General features: G+C 36.7%; 1 protein-coding gene across 1 annotated transcript; it reads right to left on the bottom strand.

The window, feature by feature from the left end:
• Positions 1-363: 363 nt before the first annotated feature.
• Positions 364-19,130, bottom strand: DYTN (dystrotelin). Its single transcript, XM_065751215.1, has 14 exons — positions 19,085-19,130; positions 17,207-17,281; positions 15,303-15,504; positions 13,645-13,730; positions 12,715-12,803; positions 11,967-12,038; positions 11,460-11,623; positions 10,445-10,556; positions 7,591-7,736; positions 5,842-6,010; positions 4,171-4,241; positions 2,747-2,906; positions 1,031-1,514; positions 364-467 (listed from the first exon to the last, which is right to left on the bottom strand). The coding sequence occupies exons 1-14, from the start codon at positions 19,128-19,130 to the stop codon at positions 364-366; spliced, it is 1,980 nt and encodes a 659-aa protein (XP_065607287.1).
• Positions 19,131-20,207: the final 1,077 nt, after the last annotated feature.

Raw genomic sequence — 20,207 nt, forward strand, 5'->3', positions numbered from 1 at the left:
CTTGATGTCAATATATCACTGAAACCACATGCCTCAAGCCATTTTTATAGGAAAATAAATGTTTCTGGAAAACAATTCATTATCAGTTACATAGCAGCGAGAAGAGAGTACAGGACAGGACAGGACAGTTGTGGAAGCCAGTGTAGCATCAGTGATGATATATTCATTTTAATCAGTTGTCCCTGTATCTGCTGTACAGGAACCAGAAACAAGTAATGGAAAAGGAATGTTATCCTCTAACACTGCAGAAAACTGTTAGGCTCAGTTACTATAGCGCAACATCTGAGATACTTTAAAGAGTCTGACATGGCTTTAATTACCTTTAGTAGTTCACTGGAGCTGAATGGTGAACACCAGTTTCTGTCACTTCCAAGCAGGCAAAGTTACCTGGCTGACGAGGTCAGAGAATGATCTGCAAACATGTTCAGCTGTAGAGAAGAAATGCTGCTTCAAAGCCGACTGTTGATCTGAAAGGACAACAGATTTTAGTTCTTTCAGAAAACTTGGTTGCTGCCAGAGCTCTACAATATTCTTCATAATTCTCTATTACAGAATTCTTTAGAAGCAACAGCTTTTTTTGTCACTCTCCTCATTACATCCTTATTATCATCATGAGTGTTGAACAAAGTTTTGCTGTAGTAAAGAGTATTGCTTACAAAAGCATTTTGTACTGCTGAGAGTTTGCCTGGGACTGTAGCAATAGTCACTGTGTCACAGCATTTGTTGACAAAAGAAAAGACCTCCAGTGCCCTCATGAGTATGAGTTTGTTCCTGAATTGACTGCTGAGACTGACTTCCCCTTACATGCTTGTTTGAAACTATTCAAGTATTAGGTGCTATATTCTACCTTAAAGGAGTAAGTTCTGTACCTTACGGTACACCTATACTGCACCTTACAGCAATATTCTACTTTTACAACAGTGAGGGCAAGATTCTAAGCTTCCTCTGAAAGCTAAATGACTGAGGGATTTATAAAGCAATCTGGATGAAGGAGAGAAGACAGTGTCTAGATAACTGAGAGAACTGGTACCTGCTTGGGCTTGAAGAGACAATGCATCTGTCAGTTTCATCACTAGCTGCTGCAGTTCCACTTCATCACAGAGTTCCTTCTTATCAGGTGGTATCTGTATTGCAGCTTGAGTAAGAGCTGTATTCCTTACGATGCCATTGTGGTAGTTTTCCATCAATTCAGGCAGATATGTTTGATTAGCTTTTATTTTGTTAAACCGTCCCACAAAAACTCTGTCACTCTGCAAGGACACTGACTTCGGTGGGTCTTCTGAGAACATGAAGTCCACTGTAGCAGGAGCCTCAGGTGGCTCTAAAACCTGTATTCTATTTGCAAAGTTGAGGTGATTCAAAGCTTTCCAATCTGTTCTTGTTCTGGAAATGGGCTTTGTTTCAGCAGGATTTAATCCACCCCGCATTCTGCTTTCCTGAAGAACATGCTGATCTCTTGGCATCATATTCTGGCACAGTGAAAATGAAGGATGTGCTGTTGACTGTAACACTGTCTACAGTAGACAAAACACAGAAAATATATCATGAAAATAATTGATGTTTTTGTGTGTTGGTAATACTAAAACAAGTGGGAAAAATCATTTGGAGTCAGAAATATTATATATATATATAATTTCTGGTGTACTTAAACTAATTATTTTTACAAATAAAATATTGGCCTGCAGTGAAATAAAACTCCAAGTTTGGTTAAGTCTACATGGTCATTTTTTCCCACAGTTCCAATCTGAAGACATATGCTTTAATGACATTGAAAATTGAGGATAATAATGTTTCAAGACTGAATTTGCAAGAAAGTCACTCTAAAGGAAGTAAGCTAAGGGAAAAAACATATATGCGAATTAAGCACATATCAAACACATCATGACAGTTGGCATACACAATTCCAAAACCAGGCCGGTTTTCGTGCCACAATTCCATTTGGAATTTTCTATAAATATCAGGAAGGCAAACACCATTACTGCACGAACACTGAGTCCAATTAACTGGGTGGCACTGAACTAACTGTGCATGCACTGGGCACTTAACTGCATGTGTGCAGCCAATCCCACATGATGTGTACAGGACAGTGTCACAGCATACACACAATATAGGGACATGAAAGGTCACTCAATGTGCAAGTGATATAAAGCTGTGCACTGTGGATGTGTCTGGTATTCCTGTATGTTTGACCTGAAAAAACCTAAAAGTTACATGGAAGAAAATGCCACAGAATGCTGTAGTCAAAAGTGTGAGTTCCCTGTAACACAGAACCTTTTCAAAACCTCAGATATAGTTCAAATGAACCAGAGTTAATGTGACTGAAAAGAAAAAAAATATGTTCTCTAGGAGGTCTTTTTTACATCCCAGTACAAGACAACGATTAGGAATGACAGAACTGTTTTATATATTCTGCGCCTATATAACATTCATCTCTAAAGCAACAACTGCAGTGAAGTATCTAATACTTCTGCTGGGAAACATTTTCCCACTGTTATTGGAACTCTTCCTCATTATTTTTATTGCAATATTATCTAAATATCCCAGACATGTCTATCCATACTAGGTGCTAAATATACTTAGAATGAGAAGAAAATTCCTGCCACAAAGAGCCTATCTGCTCTCCATGAAGACAAAAACTGGAGCTGACTGAGAAGATAAGCAGAGAATGCATTAAACAGATTCAAGGGAACTGACTGGTCTGCAAGAAAAGTAGCAGTACCATTCTTCATTAATTTTATCACTATACCTTTACTTCTTGCTTCATTTTACGCAGCTCCATTTGCAGGTTTTCATGGCTTGCTCTCAGGCTTTCGAGTTTTGCCTCTATTTTAAAGCTTCTATCCTCCTGGCAGTTATGAAGAAGTTGTGTTTTGTTCTTCCATTTATTGAACTGCTTCTCCATGTACCTTCCAGGGAGACAGGAGTGTGGAAGTTATGCGTGTCTATAATGGATCTAGCAAATTTCCAATCATGGAAAAGAGCAAACACTGTAGAGCAGACTTTCTTCTCTTCATTAGTTCAGCTTCTGGCTAAGAGGACAGAAATTCAGGAACTGGGATATATACACAGAATTATCAAGAACAGGAATGTACTGTGGGAAAGATGCAAGCTGAGTGGAAGTGCTGCCAGGACTGAGTCTTGCATCTTGAGGTTTACCATTCCTATAAAGATAGTTGCAATAGGAATAGCAGTCCCCTTATCCAGGAGCAAACTTCTCCAGCAATTCTTAGGGCAAATATCTGACCTGCAAAAGATTTGCAGCCTTTTTCTCTAGGCATCATAGGAATAAAAGCAGCCTCCCCCTCTCTAATTGAATTCCTTCTTTCTCCTGTCATTCTGTAAAGCTTGTCTGACAGTACCAACAGTTCCTGCGCAGGCAATTTTCCCTTGAAATGATACTGAGACTTTCATGATTAGAAGCTTCACTCTCTCACACACAGAGAAGATTTAGAAAGTACCTACACAGAGCACAGCATGTTAAAACTACCACCCATATCTCTGGTCTAGAGTTGGGATCTCTCTAAGAAGTCTCATTTAATAATTTAATAATAATAATATCATTTAATAATAAGTCTCATTTAATAATGTCTCATTTAGTTACATCCAGAAGTTTATCTGATTCACTTCCTTTGTACACTCATTGGTTTACACAGACTACAGGAACATTAGCTTCCCATGAGTAATGCAGTTCATTCACCTAGTTATGATAAGCTTTGGGTCAAAGTGTTTTTATTTGCCTGAAACTGTTTTTCCAGTAATCTTCACTTGCAACTTTTGTTGCTGAGTTTTTTCATTCATCCCCATTTGATGGGAAATTATTTAAAAATCTCAAAATCATTCACTGGAGCAGTACAGCTGTCCTGGTTTTGGCTGGGATAGAGTTAATTTTCTTCCTACTAGCTGGTACGGCACTGTGTTTTGGATTTAGGAGGTCATAAGCTACTGCATTGTGCATCTTTTGTTTTGTATACTATTATTACTTCTCCTTCCTTTTCTGTACTATTTTACTGTCTTTATTTCAACCTACAAGTTCTATGTTTTTTCTGATTCTCTCCTCCACCCCACTGAGGGTGAGGGGGAGTGAATATCTTTTCAGTACTGAGCCATCTAAAGAGGTTAAACCACAATTGCTCAGCAGACCTTGGTCACTGTAAAAAGGCATTTACCTACCTGCTCTTAGTGTGAATACTTTTGATGGAATCACACATTTTTAACACATCTGCTTCAAAGGATGCAACAGCCTATAATAAAACAGAGAAAAATATCTGTTCATAACGTTATCAGCAATAAAATTTTATTTTATATGCAAATTCAGTTAAAAATGGGCATGGCAATCTGGGGATTTGACCTGTTTTATGGATTTACTAGCTAACTTCTCAGTCAACTGACTGCAACTAACAAATACATCAATGTATTTCTAATGGCTTTTAGAATGGACTGAAAAATTTGCTCAATATAGGACAAATTATTCGTTTTATGACACATTCAGAGTGTTTTTGAATATGTTTCCTCTCCCATCAGAAAAAAAAAATCGAATTCTTTGAAAATCCTGAAAAACAAAATATTCTGATTTGGGAACAGTCTCTCCCAAGTCACATAACAGCTTTGGGACAAGAAGATGTAGGAATACAGACTGGACATAGAATAGAGAAGAGAAACTTCTGGTCTTTGGGTGCAAGTAGTCATCTCTGGGCCATGAAGAAAAGTAGTTCCAGAAGTAACAAAGACAAAGCCTTTCCAGATAAGCTGGTTTAGATGCATGGTATGAACTGGTCTTGAAAATGGGCAACTAGGTGAAACCCATAGTTGGGATCCTAGGACCTTCAAGATTCTTCTAGAAGTTACCATAGGACTTACAGTTTGCATCTTTTTAAGCACTACTTTTTAAAACTATCGTTAGAAATCGGTATTAAACTGCTCCAAAAAATTTCCACCCAAAGGAAAATTGAACAAGACAGCAATGCAATTGACAGAGTACTGCTGTAGTCCTGTCTCACTGCCTTCTGAAATGATGGTGCCAACCATCAAAATGACATGCTTAAGCATTATCTGCTCACACTGACAGTTCTACCTCAAAAGGAGAAGCGCAGGAGTAGCAGCCAAGGGAGTGACCTGACCCATACAGGGTAGTTTGCAGTTACCGTGCTCTTGACTTCTGGGAGGAACAGAATGAGTAGATGACAAATCTGGTTTGAACACAACCCAGTGTTCCATATTTTCTGAGTGGGCAGAGCTATAAACCTCTCAAATAAATATAGAAACACAGAACTGCTATGTACTTATTTTTATTTGCACTATCTTTTCCTCTCCTCTAGTATTGCTTCTGTTCAGGGAACGTGGAAATACATTGGTAGAAAGCTTTTATGCATGAGCTATTTCAGTTGGAGTGGACACTACTTAATCCTTAAGAAGGGCCCACACTGTCCTCTTACATTGCTGTAGTGACAAAAACATCTAAGCCTATTAAGAATTAAGATGCCCTTACTTGATGCTTTCAGTTTGAGGTTGTGACGGCATTTTTTTTGCTGTCACAACAGAGAGCAGGCTCTAGTATTAACTAGTCTTTAATGTGCTGCTCTAAGATACATTGGAAAGAAAAAAGTTAACAAAGCAAATATTCCTACAAATTCTTCCAAAAGTCATGGAAGTCAAGGCACTAGTTACTAATCTTGTTTACTGAGCTTTCAGTTTTCTCATTCTTTTAGAAAGTGAGAAAATAACAGAAAGGTAAAGCTGTTCATTACATTTCTTTTGCATTTGTAATTAGACATCAATTAGATAGTTAACACGGTAGGCCTTCCTCCCAGCTTTAGTTCCATTACACCTTGATGTCTCACTAACCTGATTTCTTGTCTTGCCTTGCTCTGGTGTCTCGCTGTTATTTTCACTCCTGTGCATTACAGTTCTTTTTTCAGATACAAACTCGGGTGATTCCAGAATAGGATTGTTCATTGGGAGAGTCAGGTTTTCACATCTATGGAATGGTGAAGCACTGAGCTCTGCAGGGGGGCTGTATACCAACAAAGAAATACTGAGCAGAGAAAAGATCAAACTTATTATGGTTTTGATACCACTAATGATCGAGATAAAACCAATGTACTGTGAGCAGACAAACAGCTTCGCTACTGGTTAAAGGAAGAGGTATGGTCTGGCTATGTCCACTGGCAGATTTTGTCTGAAAGAATGAAATTCCTTAAAACAAATCCCACTCTTTTAACAGAACTTTGAAATCAGATTTTTCTTCCATTTATCATCAGTGCAATTTGTCCCTTCTACTTTTCACATTAGGTATTAATCGAAAGCTAAATATATTGGGAAATTCAACAAAAGAAAGATAGCAAAATGATGTGCTGTGCAGGTCATTCTAAGCTAGGAAAGCCCAGGTACCCATCAGCCATACAGCAACACCTATAATAGCACACTCAAATGCTTCTTTTTCATTCATTGCTATCCAAGCATTAGGTAAACAAAAACCACAGAGAATCACAGAGAAATCTTGATTGCTCACAGAAGGATTAAATGATATTCAAAAAATGAAGAAACGTATCATTGTTGAGTACAAGTGGGGATATATTAGCAATGGAAAATGTTTTGCATTTCACCGCATTTCAAAGAACAAACACTTGAAATAATAATCTTTATGACAATCATTGTTACTATCATCCATTGATCATAGTGTAAATAAAAAATCAGTTTCTAATAGCAATATATTTACCTAGTACTATAGCATAGTCAAGTTTTATAACCAGATCTTTCTATTCCTTCCCACAAGGATGAAATATATATACATACATATATATATACACACAACTCCTTTAGAAAGGAGTGACCTTTTTTCTCTGTTCTGGTCTCATGAGATGCAAAAGAGTTGCCAGGTCTTTACACAACAAGCAAGTCTGTGTGCTTATCTCATATAATTGTTCTCTTCAGTTTCTACATTTAAATAACAACCAAAATCCCAGAGCAAAGGAGTAACTACACATAAAATCTTAACACAACCTCTAATGCTTATTATTAACCCCTGCTATCTGTGGAAATACAGTAATGAATTTACAGATTAACTAAAAGCAGACAAAATAGAACTGACCTAAAAGAACTGGAATGGTGATGCAAAAAATTAGCTTTCCACGAACAGTGAGTAACCCCAAAGGTCTGCTAATCACTGTGACTTCAGTAGAATGCTACTCAGTGAAAGCATTGTGGGTCACATGGAGGAGGTATTCAGTTAATTTCCAATGAATCTGTCACAGAGGAGGTGCTTAAAAAAATCCACATCGTTTTTCCAAGACAGGTACTAAATATTTGCAATGCTTGACCTTAGTCTGAGCATTAGATATGGCATGGAAAGAAAGAGATGACATAAGTAAGCAGGGAAGGAAGACACAAGCACATTGCATTTTTTAAGCAACTGGTCATTAGGTTGTCAGCATGGTAATCATAGTTAAGCAACAGAACAATGTGCAGCAACTTCCCATTTCTGTTCTCAATTTTTTAGGGAAAAGTCACTTACTTAAAGAACACAATTAAGCAATATCCTACATCCTGACACTTTATTCAGAGAGTATGAATTCACTGAAAACAGGAACTCACAGAATCTTTTTCTGAGTAGGGAAATGTCTTTTCTCTGTTATCTCCAGAACCTTCCTTCTCTGAGCCTCCTTTCTTCCACAGCAGTCTTGAAACAGGTTGTTTCTAATAGTGCAGAGAAAGTGCTTTGCATTCGCCTTTGCTGACATCTGTTGAAATAAGGGGTAACAGAGAAGGGAGTGAATTTTCAAACAGGTGTAGCCCAAAAGTAGGCATAGCCCAAGGCAAAGGCAAGAAGGGCAAACAAAGATCCAGCTATTCAACAGTTGAAGAGGTTCGTGGCTGCTGTCTGAGAAATTGAGCTGAAGTGGATGATGATGCAGGACCACAGGCAAGATCAGTTCCAATTCTTTCATGCAAACAAAACACTACCTGGGCCAAACTCAAGCTGCCTGGAAATATTTAGTACAGTGTTTTTGCAAAGGCACAACAAGAATTCTGTCCAACTAGTTCATAAGTTCTCTTCTGAACAATAGAAAAAATATTTTTTAAATTTGTATGAACAGTTAATGTATACAGCCTTCGGTGTTTCACATCCTCCCCTTGTACAATACAATGAAAACCATAATTCCAACTGTCACAGCAGCATCAGGTAAAACAGCTATGTTCCACAGGTATATTATGGCAGGACACGAATCAATTATTCCCTAGAAAATGACTGACATTGGGAAAGGCTTAAGAGGCTGAACAGAAAAACAGAAGAAAATGTACAACACGCACACCAGTAATTTCTCAATGGCTACATTACCACAAGGTGTCAGCACAGTAAAGAACAAACAGTGCCAACACTTCAAACCCATTTCAGAATCCCACATCGTGGTAAAGACAAAGTGAAAATTTTATTGACCAAGGACTGCTAAAATAAGAATGTATGGGAAAAGAGCTTACTACCAATTCTTATATGATTTACAAAAAAGAAAGAAAAAAAAAGAAGAATGAGGGTAGATTTAGATGAGATATGAGGAAGAAATCCTTTATTGTGAGAGTGGTGAGACAACAGAACAGGCTGCCCAGTGAGGTTGCAAACGTCCCCTCCCTGGAAGCATTCAAAGCCAGGATGGATGGGGCTGTGAGCAACCTGGTCTAGTGGAGGTGGCCCTGCCTATAGCATGGTGGTTAGAACCAGATGTTCTTAAAGGTCCCTTCCAACCCAACCCATTCTACGAAACTTGAGTCCAGCAACTCAGTCCCGATATTGCAGCAACAACATAGTAAAACTTGAACTCATACAGTAGAAGAGAGAAAGAGGACTTGATTTTAAACCCAAATCTATTTCACTCACTCACACTAAATCACTCAAAAGTACTACTGTACATGTGTTCAGGTCTCTCCAGCATCCACATACCAAGGCGTATGTATCCGCATGGTATGACTACAGTGACTTACACTGACATGGAGGAAAAGAGATGTCAGTTCTCCTTCAGACTCCTGGGTTCCTTGTATTGTGCTGTTTTTTTTGGATGTACCTTAAATTCTTTTAGGAACTCACTGTCTTGATCTTTTGTCTCTCCATCTTTGCTCAGCTCTGTGGGTCATAAGGATTTACTTGCTGTCTTCTGTCTCCTTGGACATTTTAAAGTCACAACTCTTGTCCTTTACTTTCACATTATCATTTTCAAATGGCTTTGTCCTTGGTTTCAGGTTGTTTTTTTTTATTTTCCTAATCTGAGTGACCTGAGAAGCTGTGCGTATGGAAGGGCTATGATTTTGCTGACCAACTAATCTAGATTGCATCATTTTATGAATTTGACACATCCCTCCTGCTCTTCCTTCATGTGCTTCAATATTCAAACGTTCCAATGCATTCACCATTCACATTACACTGAATGTCTCTAATAGAAATCTCTACATGAGGAGATGTCATTCGATTGTTCTGTTCTCATGGAGCATAAGGAAGGATATTTGGAGGAATGAACATCTCTACATTATTTTTACTGATGATATTAACCACCTAAATATAGTTTCTCACACTGTTAAAGGTAGGATTTGGTTAACAAAGAAAGCAATGAAGTAAGTACTGACAGTTTAATGTTTTCTCTACTTGCAAGAGCATTCTTTAGTTTTGGTATAGATGTGAGGCTGCCCAGGTATGTTTCATGCTAAGCACAGGGTTTCAGTATGGTGACCATGAAGTCTAGCTTACTACAGAAACTTTCATGGCTGCCTTCCAGCTCATTCACTGGAACAGAATGTACTGCTATACAGACCCACAAAAGCTATCTGCTGTTGGTGGCAAGATCTGGAATCCCCTGCCCAAAGCAGAAACTGATCTTCCAATCTCCAAGATTCCCAGTACTGAACTTCACTGTTAGTGTGATGAAAGCACACTGTTAGTGTGATGGCCTGGCGATGGAGCTTACCTGGGCCTATGCTGTCTCTCTGTGCCATGTTCCCAATTGGTAGAGACAAATGAATCTTGTAGCTTTACAGTGAAGTTGAAAAGCTCCAAAACAAATGAAGTTTCACATAGGAGTTAGCACAACTTCAGTATGAGTATTAATTTCTGAATGAAATTAATGCTGGGACTGGGAGGAAGGAGCACTGGCACATAATGAAGGCTATTTCCACATGTTTGCAGAAAGTTCTGCAAATGGCAAATCCCCCATACGTGTCTCTGGGAAGAGGACTTGCAGTATGACATTTCATGGCTCTATTTAGTTATTTCAGAACAGAACCTTTCTTAAGTTAGAAGTCTTCTCTTTTTTCTTTTCCCTGTCTCACTGTTCTCAGATAAATAAATCCCAATGCCTCATGGGTACCATGGCTGATATATACACAATTTTATAACCAGTATAGTTCAAGAGTCTATTGTCAAATTGCCCATATAAAGAACCAGAATAGAGGAGTAGGACTCTACCTGCAAACAGTGTTCCACAACAGGATGTGAACTCTTATGTGGTTTTCTGAGACAGCCAGTGAGAAAGCAGACCTGGCAAAGGTCAAAATTCAGGCACTTCAGACAGCGATACCTGTGAAAGTAAACAAAAGGATTAAATGACTTCCTTGCAACTGAGATCATGGTGTAAGTGAGCTAGACTCCTAGAAATTCACATCCCTGTATTCTGAAATGCAGAGAACCACCTAAGTTAGAATAAAGATTTTCACCACCATTTTCTGAGTAACAAGCATTATTTTGCCCATGAGATAATGGAGTAATCTCCAGAACCCTGTTATGATTTTGGTATTACCAATTTGCTGCAATGAAATTCAGTAAAAAAAAACCCAGTTGTTCAAGTATCATTTTTGAAAATGTGATGACATCCTCACACGTTTCTTATAGTTTAACTCTACTTGCTTCTCTCATTGAACTGTAATGTTACTACATTAATGATGCAGAATCTGTAACTTCACAAAAACCAAAATTCAAAAAATTAAACACAAACCCTCTAAGCTTACTATTAGTGAGAAGACATTAACAGTAAAATGCTGTTCTATGCATTCTGGTCCATAGGTAATGTCTATTTTTTTATCAGGAGGCATTTTTACTCAGATGAATAAGGTAGTAAGATGGCTAACTTAACTAGTCAGTTAATATGCCCAACTAGATGGCTAACTTAACTAGTCAGTTTATATGCCCAACTGATCATAGAAAAAGAACTACAAAATGAGTTATAAAAGTTTAATTCTTGTCTTTACTACTGGTCTGCATGTTCACTTTCTGTAAGTGTCCATAATAATGCCTGTGCCAGTGAAATAAAGTGGAACAGGATGGAAGCCTGAGCACTGGCCTGGGACAGTCCCCTCTTTCCCACATCTGACTTGATATGCCCCATGTCTATTGCTTCATACAGTAGTTAAAGCCTGCAGAGTATGCAAACAGTAGTGAAAACTTTCTACGTGGATGCTATAGTCTACAGTAGTTGCTGACATACCTGAGGCCTGTAATGGGGAAAGTCTTGCAGACTCTACACCTAACATGGTGAGAAACCATTTCTGTGGCTGATAATCTGTAACACGTAGGGAGCCATTGCAGAAAAGAAGGTCCTGATCTCAGCCAAGACAGGAATTTTTCTTCAACAATTCCTGAATCTAGAACCTGGAAAAAATACACGCCTCAAGTTCAGACATCTACTTGAAAAGAACTAGTGTCTCATCTACAGTTATTAATAAAAGCTCTTATATTAGACTCTGCTAGCAGCAATTTCTTCATTCATATAAAATGCTACTGGGTTTAAAAGGTTTGGAATAAATGCAAGTCTTCAGTAGTATCTTATTGAGCATCTTTTCTATAGATATCACTCCCTCTATATCGTGAGACTGACTAACAGTATTGCCTCTTAAAAGTATATACTGGTGTATGACACATGGTGATACATTTGCAATCTTAATCTATCATCAACATTCAAAGTAATTTCCCAGGACATCTGAATTTCACTCACCTCATGGAAACAGCTGTGAGTAGCAATTTCCACACAAGACGGAGTGCAGCTTTCTCCTACAATGGCTGGGATCTGCATTAAGAAGAAAGGCTTAGAAGCATCTCAATAAAAAACAGATGCTCCCATCATGCTCAGATGAGATGGTGACAGCACACCAGTTGTGAAGCATCTACAGAAATGCCATTTTATACACTCTCCTCAAAAAAAGCTATTCATATTCATACCATCAGTGTGCATTTTCAGAGTTCAACATGTGTCAGAGTGATTTGCTTCTAGTTCACTTATTCTAATGGATCAATATACTGTATTGCCATGTTAGAATACTGAAGGATAGTACGTATGAACCTCAGAAGTCATTTTAAGACCCCATTTTTAGCACCAGTTCAGCTGGAAATACTTGCATGCTAAGGCATTATTTTGCAAATGCAAGCCACTCTAGTGAGCAGAAGCATCTGAAGTTTGAAATTGCTTTAGCAACAGCTGCATGCAACTGTTCCCAGAACCGTTAAGCTCAGGCAAAATGAATACACATAGATACTGATGTCAGGCATTATTCAGACTAAGAATAGCTAGAGAATTTGATTATTTTGCCTATTTTTCATGGCAGATCACTAAGTCCATACAGTGCCCTACTGATATCAGGCCTATAACATAATCAAACATAAAAAGTATCATCAATGTAAGTTCTTTTTTCAGATTAGAATTCGCCTTTGAGACTTGTTCCCAAAAAGCACTGCAGTGGCATTACCTGACTCAAGTCTGTTAGCAGGCATCGCAGAGCACTGCGGGTAATCAAAGCCTTCTTACCATCAGGAACAGCATAAAATTCAAAGAAAGCTGAAAACAACCAGAGAAAAGAAACTGGAATCCTAGCAGAGCTCGAAGAGTCTTCTAGCTATTTATTCTCAAAATATCTGCATGACTATTACAAAGTATCAAGTGAACTTCTAAAAAAATTCTCATTTACTTGTCAAATCCAGCAGGCACTCAGTCACTCCTGACTATACTTTCCCCAACAGGGAAAGGAAAAAGTATGAAAGTAAATTAAGAGTGAAACAATAACAATCTCTTATCCCTAACAGTTAAGACTGGAAGGATGAAGGAAACACAAACTTCATTTTCATGGCAGAAAGAAACATACTTAAACATGTCCTCTTTAAATGGTGAACTGTCAATTCCAAGTAATTTGAAAGAAAACACATAATAAGCAATGGGACAGTATGAAGTCAACATGCCTCTTGAAGTTCATTTGCTCTCTTTTTTGAGCATTCAATTCATGTGGAACCCCTTGTGCTGCTCTATGCACAGGGCTAACTTAATCTGTTATAATTATTTAAACATTTTTTTTGTCTTAAACTAAAAGAGCCCTAATGACTTCCTGGATCAGATAAATATATTTGTTTTCAGCTCTAGTGAAATTTAAAACAAGGTGTTCCTGTTCTTTACCACTAGGCAAACAGAACTTGGCCTTCATTACTGAGCTTCAACCATTTAGCAGAGATGAATATGAACACTGATGAAAAATTACTTCTCTGCATCAGCCTTTTCCTACACATAATTTACTTTCAGATTCAGATTTATACTCTTTTAAAATAAACAATAAACATTAAAAAAACCAAATCAGCATTTTCTCAACATTCAGCATTTTACACGGTATATAAAATGGTACATTTCAAACCTCTGTATTTAGCAAGTAGAATGTCTCCAGAAAGGGCAATTAGGGCAGCTGCAGCAGATCTAGTTTTGATATAACCCGTTCCAGATCTAGAAAAATGAAATCAATTACATTATATATACCAAGAATATAAAAACTGAAAGCTCCAAATAAAAAAATAGTTATGCTCTAAGACAACTTCAACATTCATATTCTTTTGCAAGTAGACAGCAGATGTAGCATTGTAGTGATATTTTATGTCTAGGACTGTTTGTGACTGAAAATGACTACAATGTTCAAGATACCATGCAAACTTAAAACAAAAATGCAGTATCTCCTTAAAAGTTCTCACATTCTAATTAAAACATAACTTCATTTTTATAGTACTTCTCCTAAAATTAATTAATTAATCATACTCTTCACTTGTGGAAGGCCTTGCCAAATATGGAAGAGAAAGCAGGACAATAATCTGGTTTTTGTACTATATCATCAGGCAACCTCATTGCGGCCCCAGATCTACCCTGCACCTACCTCTTGGATTAACTTCCTTTAACTTCACTGCAATTCAAATAGAACATGTCATAAAAACATATTTGTGACAGTTCCTATGAAGTATACAATCAAAAACCTTTATAAAATTGTATGTAAGTATGCAATTAAACAACCACACAGACATGGTAGAGCACTTAAATGCTCCTGCCTTGAAATACTTTCAGTTGGTAATGGAAAGTAGAAAACAGCACACAGAAAACATGTTTTGAAGAAAATCATAAGATGCTTTTTCTATCCTATACATATACATATATGGCCTGTGAAAACAAAATAAACTTGGGAAAACAGATTTATAAAAAGATAGTACAGCATGAAGAAAATATTACACTGTCCTTGCAAAGCAGGAAAAAAAGACCAAGACAGTCCTGTTAAGGAGATTCCTCTAAATGATTTTCCTGAGGTGATACTTAAAGCAAGAAAATCACTAAATACACTAGATGGTTTTAGATCTGTTTTGAAATACATCTATTTATTCTTAGACTTAACTGATTTTCTAAGTAAAAAAAATGAATAACGTGGGATCTTAAATAGTAGTGATCATAAGATCAATAGTAATTCAACACAGAATTCTGTAGAACATTTATATCTTACTCACGTTCTCAGTAAATAAGCTTTGCTCTGATGAAAGAGGTAATTAATTTCATCCCTGGTGAATAAACTCAACAATGAACTAAGTCTTTTCTTTTAAATCTGATACAATAATGATCAATCCTGCCATTAATGAATTAATCCATATTGTTTGTGAATAAGCTGGAGAAAAATGAATAATGGGAAGTGACTGGCAAAGTCTTGACCTGTGCATATACAAAGGCAAATAAGGATTTTTTTTTTCAGAAATGTATCAAAAAGCCCTGGCTGTCAAGTGAAGAGCCTCTCTTTGTGCAATGATGTTCACAGAAAAATTTAGTATAGGCAGGCAGACATCTGGACTTTTTGGAATTATCTTACCACCGCTTCTCTGCTAACACTTTGTGCTCTACCTTCCTGTATCTGAAATACATTGTGTGTAACTTAAACAAAATACTATCATCATGAGAGAGAGTTTTAATACAGAAGAGACGTGAAAGTGGTAGAAAGATCTGATCTAGCAGTACTTTGTGACGGGTTTATATATTTGTGCTCTCTCTCACCTGTCATACATGGCTTCTAGCAGGCTCAATGTGAATTTGGCAGCTCTTGGATCTACCTGGCCTGGCTTTTCTAATCTTGCCCTTTCAAACAGCTCCTTCAGCATTCCAGAGAGCTGCGGCACTTTCAGAGAAATCTGCTTTTCTCTCTGTTTCTGTTCACTTGATAAGACGTGCTGAATCAGAGAAACATCAATCAAATCCACTGTGGGAAAACAAAGGAAGAAACAAATGAGGATTCCTGCTTTCTCCTGAATGGAAGCTAGACTGTCCTTTTTTTAATCAAGAGTACCTAATTAAGATAAGTCTAGACAATTAAGTCTAAAACAGTGTGCGACACAAAAAGAAAGAAACTGGGAAAGGTCCTGCTGGGTTTAGGGATACAACACAAGTTGTGTGGTTAAAAGGATAGAATAGCTCAACTAAAATTCACTAGAGGAGATTTTGAAATAGTTAGGAGGGGAAGGAAAATAACATAAATTATCTGCATGCAAATTATAAATGAAAACAGCACAGTAAGTGCAACCAAATTATAGATCTAATTTTCATTGATAGAGATACTATAAATTTGTGCACCATTTTCTACTTCAAAACAAAGTTCATAGGACTTGTGTACGTTGTGTACTTTGGAGTGGGGCTCTTCTCATTCCAGATACGAAGAGAAAGAATATACTTTGGCCAAGAAAGTTGCTAATATGTTATAGTACAACATGTATAAAATGTATCATAACTAATACCCAATGGGAAGAAAGAGCTATTACTGCTTAAAGGTCACAACCAGTACCACAGAAGCATGATTAATTAGAGTCAATAATTAAAGATTTGAGTGTATGTATGTATTCATCTCTCACCACTCTCACTACAATAAGGCTGCTGAAGGAGAGAAGACCCCAGATCACATCACCAATAGTCTTTCCAGAGAAGACTGAAAGTATCACTGCAAGACACTGGTGAAGCTCTATCTGAGTGTAATTCTGGTCACCAGTGTTAAAGGAAGAGGATAACTGGGGTTGTTGCTATGAAAGCTGAGGCAGCATGGAGGTCTAAGCAATAGAGCTAATGAAAACCAGTGCCTTTGTGAGTTAGCACCTCTATGCTGTGACACAGCACCAGGCAGGTCAGGGCTGAAATCCAGCTACATATGCTCATGGAAGAGCATACTCAAATTAATACACATGGCCACAGCCAACAAACTAGTCATCTTTCTATGTTCCCCTAAACATCTCACCTGCAATGACTGTGTTTTCAGGTACAGACAATCAACAGTGGAAAATTCAAGATTTCTATGCTTTCTATCTCAATATGGAATTTAGACCCAGTTATTTCAAAGCAAGCTAGGTATCCTTGGCTTCAGTACATTTGCTTGCACGGAATTCTTACTTCAAAGCCAGGGAGAACGAGTGCTAGGCTGGGGTTTTCTGCCTGTCGTATTTTGGTTTGTTCTCATTTATACTTACAAAATTTCTCATTAATACTTGTAATATTATAATATATGCACATAATAATATTTATAATGCTGTAGTATACTAATTCTCATTAGTAATTCTAGTGCCTGTAAACACATTTCTGATTATCCATGATTACTTCCAATAACTCAACTCCTACAGACAATATGCAGATAAGGATTCATTAATTGCCAGTGATGTCTATATAACAATGTAGATAGTAATAATACCTCAGTTCTCGCATGAGTTTAGAATTTTACTAACATATTCCAGTGTATATTCAAACAGGGAGAAAAATGATTTGTATACAAAGAACTATCTAGCTCTTAAGCGTTTATAATGCACTCTGAATTTTTCAGGTGGAAAATGAGAGAGGAAAGTAGCATAATAACTCAGGGTGACAGCAAAATAGAATTTTTAGATTCCTCTTCCTGCCAAAGCATATAATTTTCATCTACTAACACTGGCACAGACTTTGTAGTGAGCGTAGTTTGAGGGCTGTTCTGTAGACAGAGCTCTGAATGTTCCTGAAAGCCTCTGTGAAAAAAAAAAAACAATAGAGTAGTTAAAAAAAATAAAGAGCAAAACAAAAATAACAATATTTTGACATGGTCAAAAACAACAGTACTTTTTCAAGGAAAATTCTGACAAATTTTGATAAAAATGAAACACTCTTTCTTTTTCCCATAGCTCTGTGAGGAAAATTGTATTATTGCCAGTGGCATGATGAGTCACAAAGATAGTATCTAAAAGACAAAGCACATCTGCTTCTTCAGGAATCAAGTCTATGGAAAATGGATATGCAGTAAGTGTACTTTCAGTTAAGATCACACTGAAACAGTATTTCTAGGCAAAACAATACTAAAATTAATACTAAAATTAATACTAAAATACTTAATCAGAGAAGAGATGCTTATCTACACAAAACAGTTTGTCAGTCTGTACAGCAGAGTTATTGTTTCGGATGCCTTTTGTTACAAGCATTAAACAAATTTTATGCCAACATCTGGAATTGTCTCATGAGATAAGCAGTTTACCAGAACAACTAGTTTTTGACATCTCTGCTTAGTAATCTCACTGAAGTTGATCAGCAAAATCCTATGACCTTACATTATTTCAGCTCATTCTTTTCCTATCACTAAGGCATGATTTTCTGAGTGGAAAGTAAGGGTTTCAGAACTTGACTTATGCCTTTACACACATATCTAGAGCTGCATGGCAAAAAATAAAAATAAAAAAAGGCTTGATCATAACAGCATAAGCAACAAATAATATGCATAAACGAGCAGAAATAATTTATGTAATTCTCTACCTGTTTAGTATGGAAATGGACCAATCTGTGTGCAATGGCTCCATACAAATGTTCCAGACTAATGTTAATAGTCAGCAAATTATGGGCTCTGCTGGTTCCCAGATGCAGCAGATAGAAATAAGCCCTACCTGCCATACCATCTGTCTACTCCTGCTCTTGTCACATTATGTTTCATGATATTATTTCAAGATCAAGAATAGCATGTCATACAATATGAAAAATGAGTTTTTACTACTCTGTAGTACCAGTTCTCTTTCTTCATTAATGTGATCCAAAGCTTTTTTGAAAAAAATACTGACTCTCAGTTTTCAGTAGACTATGGATGAAGTCCCAAATGTTTATTTTCTTTCTCCAAGAAAGAATATAAAACATTTGAAACACACACATGATCCATCTTGAATACCTTCCACATGCAAGATGGCTTTCTAAATAGGGGGAATCTGTTTCAATAGCCATTTGCTATAAACTTGTTTTCACTATCAATCTGTAATTGAAGATCATTCTTATATGCAGTATCTAGTATCTAAGTAGCATAGTAGGGCATTTTGTGCCAGTCAAGAAATAATTCAGCATTAACTTGCAAGAGCACACAAGTCAGCAGCAAAACAAACAAACAAACAAACAAAAACCAAACCAAAACACCCCAAAGTAAATATAAAATATTTCAAGATTATTATTTAGGAGAGACTACTTGGCAAGACAGAACAATTAAACACATTTCTCATAGGGATGGAACTTTTCCCTTGGATTGAAAACCAGCGTGCAATCATTCCGCAGAAGGTCAAATTTTACCTCAAGATTCATAAATGACTGTTGCTGACAAAAGTATCTTTACATCTATAGGAAATATATGAGCATATGGATCATCAAGGATCGGGCATGGCAACATAGTTGGGTAATTTGTCAATTAACTTTTATAGTAGAGATCCTGACAATTGTACAACATCATTACAATTCAGTAGTTTCCATGTAAACAGATACAGAAATATCTCCAGAGAAAAGTTGGTAAAAATGAGATAAATCCTTACCCTGCAAGTCTGGATTCATTTTAAGCGGGCAGATGGCATTAGACATTCTATAATAAAACAAGTCAAAGTGCAAAATCACATTACTGAGGCATACTGAACCATTCCAATCAAACCTTAGAATCTGAAAAAATTATAGAATGCATTTCATAGATTAAATTAAACAGAATTATATAAAACAATATAGTAGATTTGGTATCAAGTGTGGAGAAACACCAGAAATTTGCATGATCTCTGCTCAGGATAAAGTAGGGGTAACTGTACAAACTGCAAAATTGCATGAAGGAGAAAACTGTTCCCAAAGCAGCTGAAGAACAGGAAATGAGATCTTTGACTATTCAGGAGTCCAGTGTTCACATATACAATTACTACATAGTCCGTACTGTATAACTTCAAGATAGCTAGTGTCTATCTTTACATCAGACTGCTCTCAAGATAGACTGACTGCAATTTCTTGCCAGTCTATATTCTAAAATTTCCAAACCGAAGTGCTCAGGTAAGGTGACAGTACTCCTTTTTTGTCCTCAGAAGGAAGTGAAAAAGAAAGCTTAAGCATGAATCCACTTCCTAATGCATCCCTGAATACAAAAGTAGTTGTGTCACTGAAAATAACACAAGTTCTGTCAGAACTTACGCCTTCAAGACTTTAAACTACAGTATATTTTTAAATGTAAAAATATAAATTTAAATGTAGTATAGTAACCATCTGCCAGCTAATATTACAGTTGAAAAATACTAGGATTAACATGCCTAAGCTACTGAAGATACTGAAGGTTATATATGTACATACGTATGTATATATGTATACATATATATATATGTAACCTTTAGTATCTTCATATATATATGAAGATATAATCCACATATATGCATAGATTATAGTAAAAAAGAAATGTAAACTCATTAGAAATAAAAATTAAATAACTGAAAACTATTTGAAGCCTAAAAATAAATTCAGTATTAATACAAAACTTACCCAAAATTTCACTGCTTGACATTTTTACGGTGAGTCACTGATCATTTGCCATAAACATGATAGAATACTGGTCAATTATGAAGCACAAAAATTTACTCATCTATAATTATTGAATCACAAATATATTGTTCATCATTCTAATTGGTGAAT

Source organism: Cyrtonyx montezumae, unplaced genomic scaffold (assembly GCF_038088225.1).
Source record: "Cyrtonyx montezumae isolate F1298 unplaced genomic scaffold, pur_monq_1.0 scaffold_7, whole genome shotgun sequence".
Taxonomy (NCBI): domain Eukaryota; kingdom Metazoa; phylum Chordata; class Aves; order Galliformes; family Odontophoridae; genus Cyrtonyx; species Cyrtonyx montezumae.

Coding starts and splice junctions, on each gene's coding strand:
- DYTN (XM_065751215.1), bottom strand. CDS start 19,130: ATGTCTAATGCCATCTGCCCGCTTAAAATGAATCCAGACTTGCAGG. Junction 13,731..15,302: donor CTAGAAGCCATGTATGACAG/GTGAGAGAGAGC, acceptor TCATTTTTCTAG/ATCTGGAACGGGTTATATCA. Junction 12,804..13,644: donor TCTACTTGCTAAATACAGAG/GTTTGAAATGTA, acceptor GGTTGTTTTCAG/CTTTCTTTGAATTTTATGCT.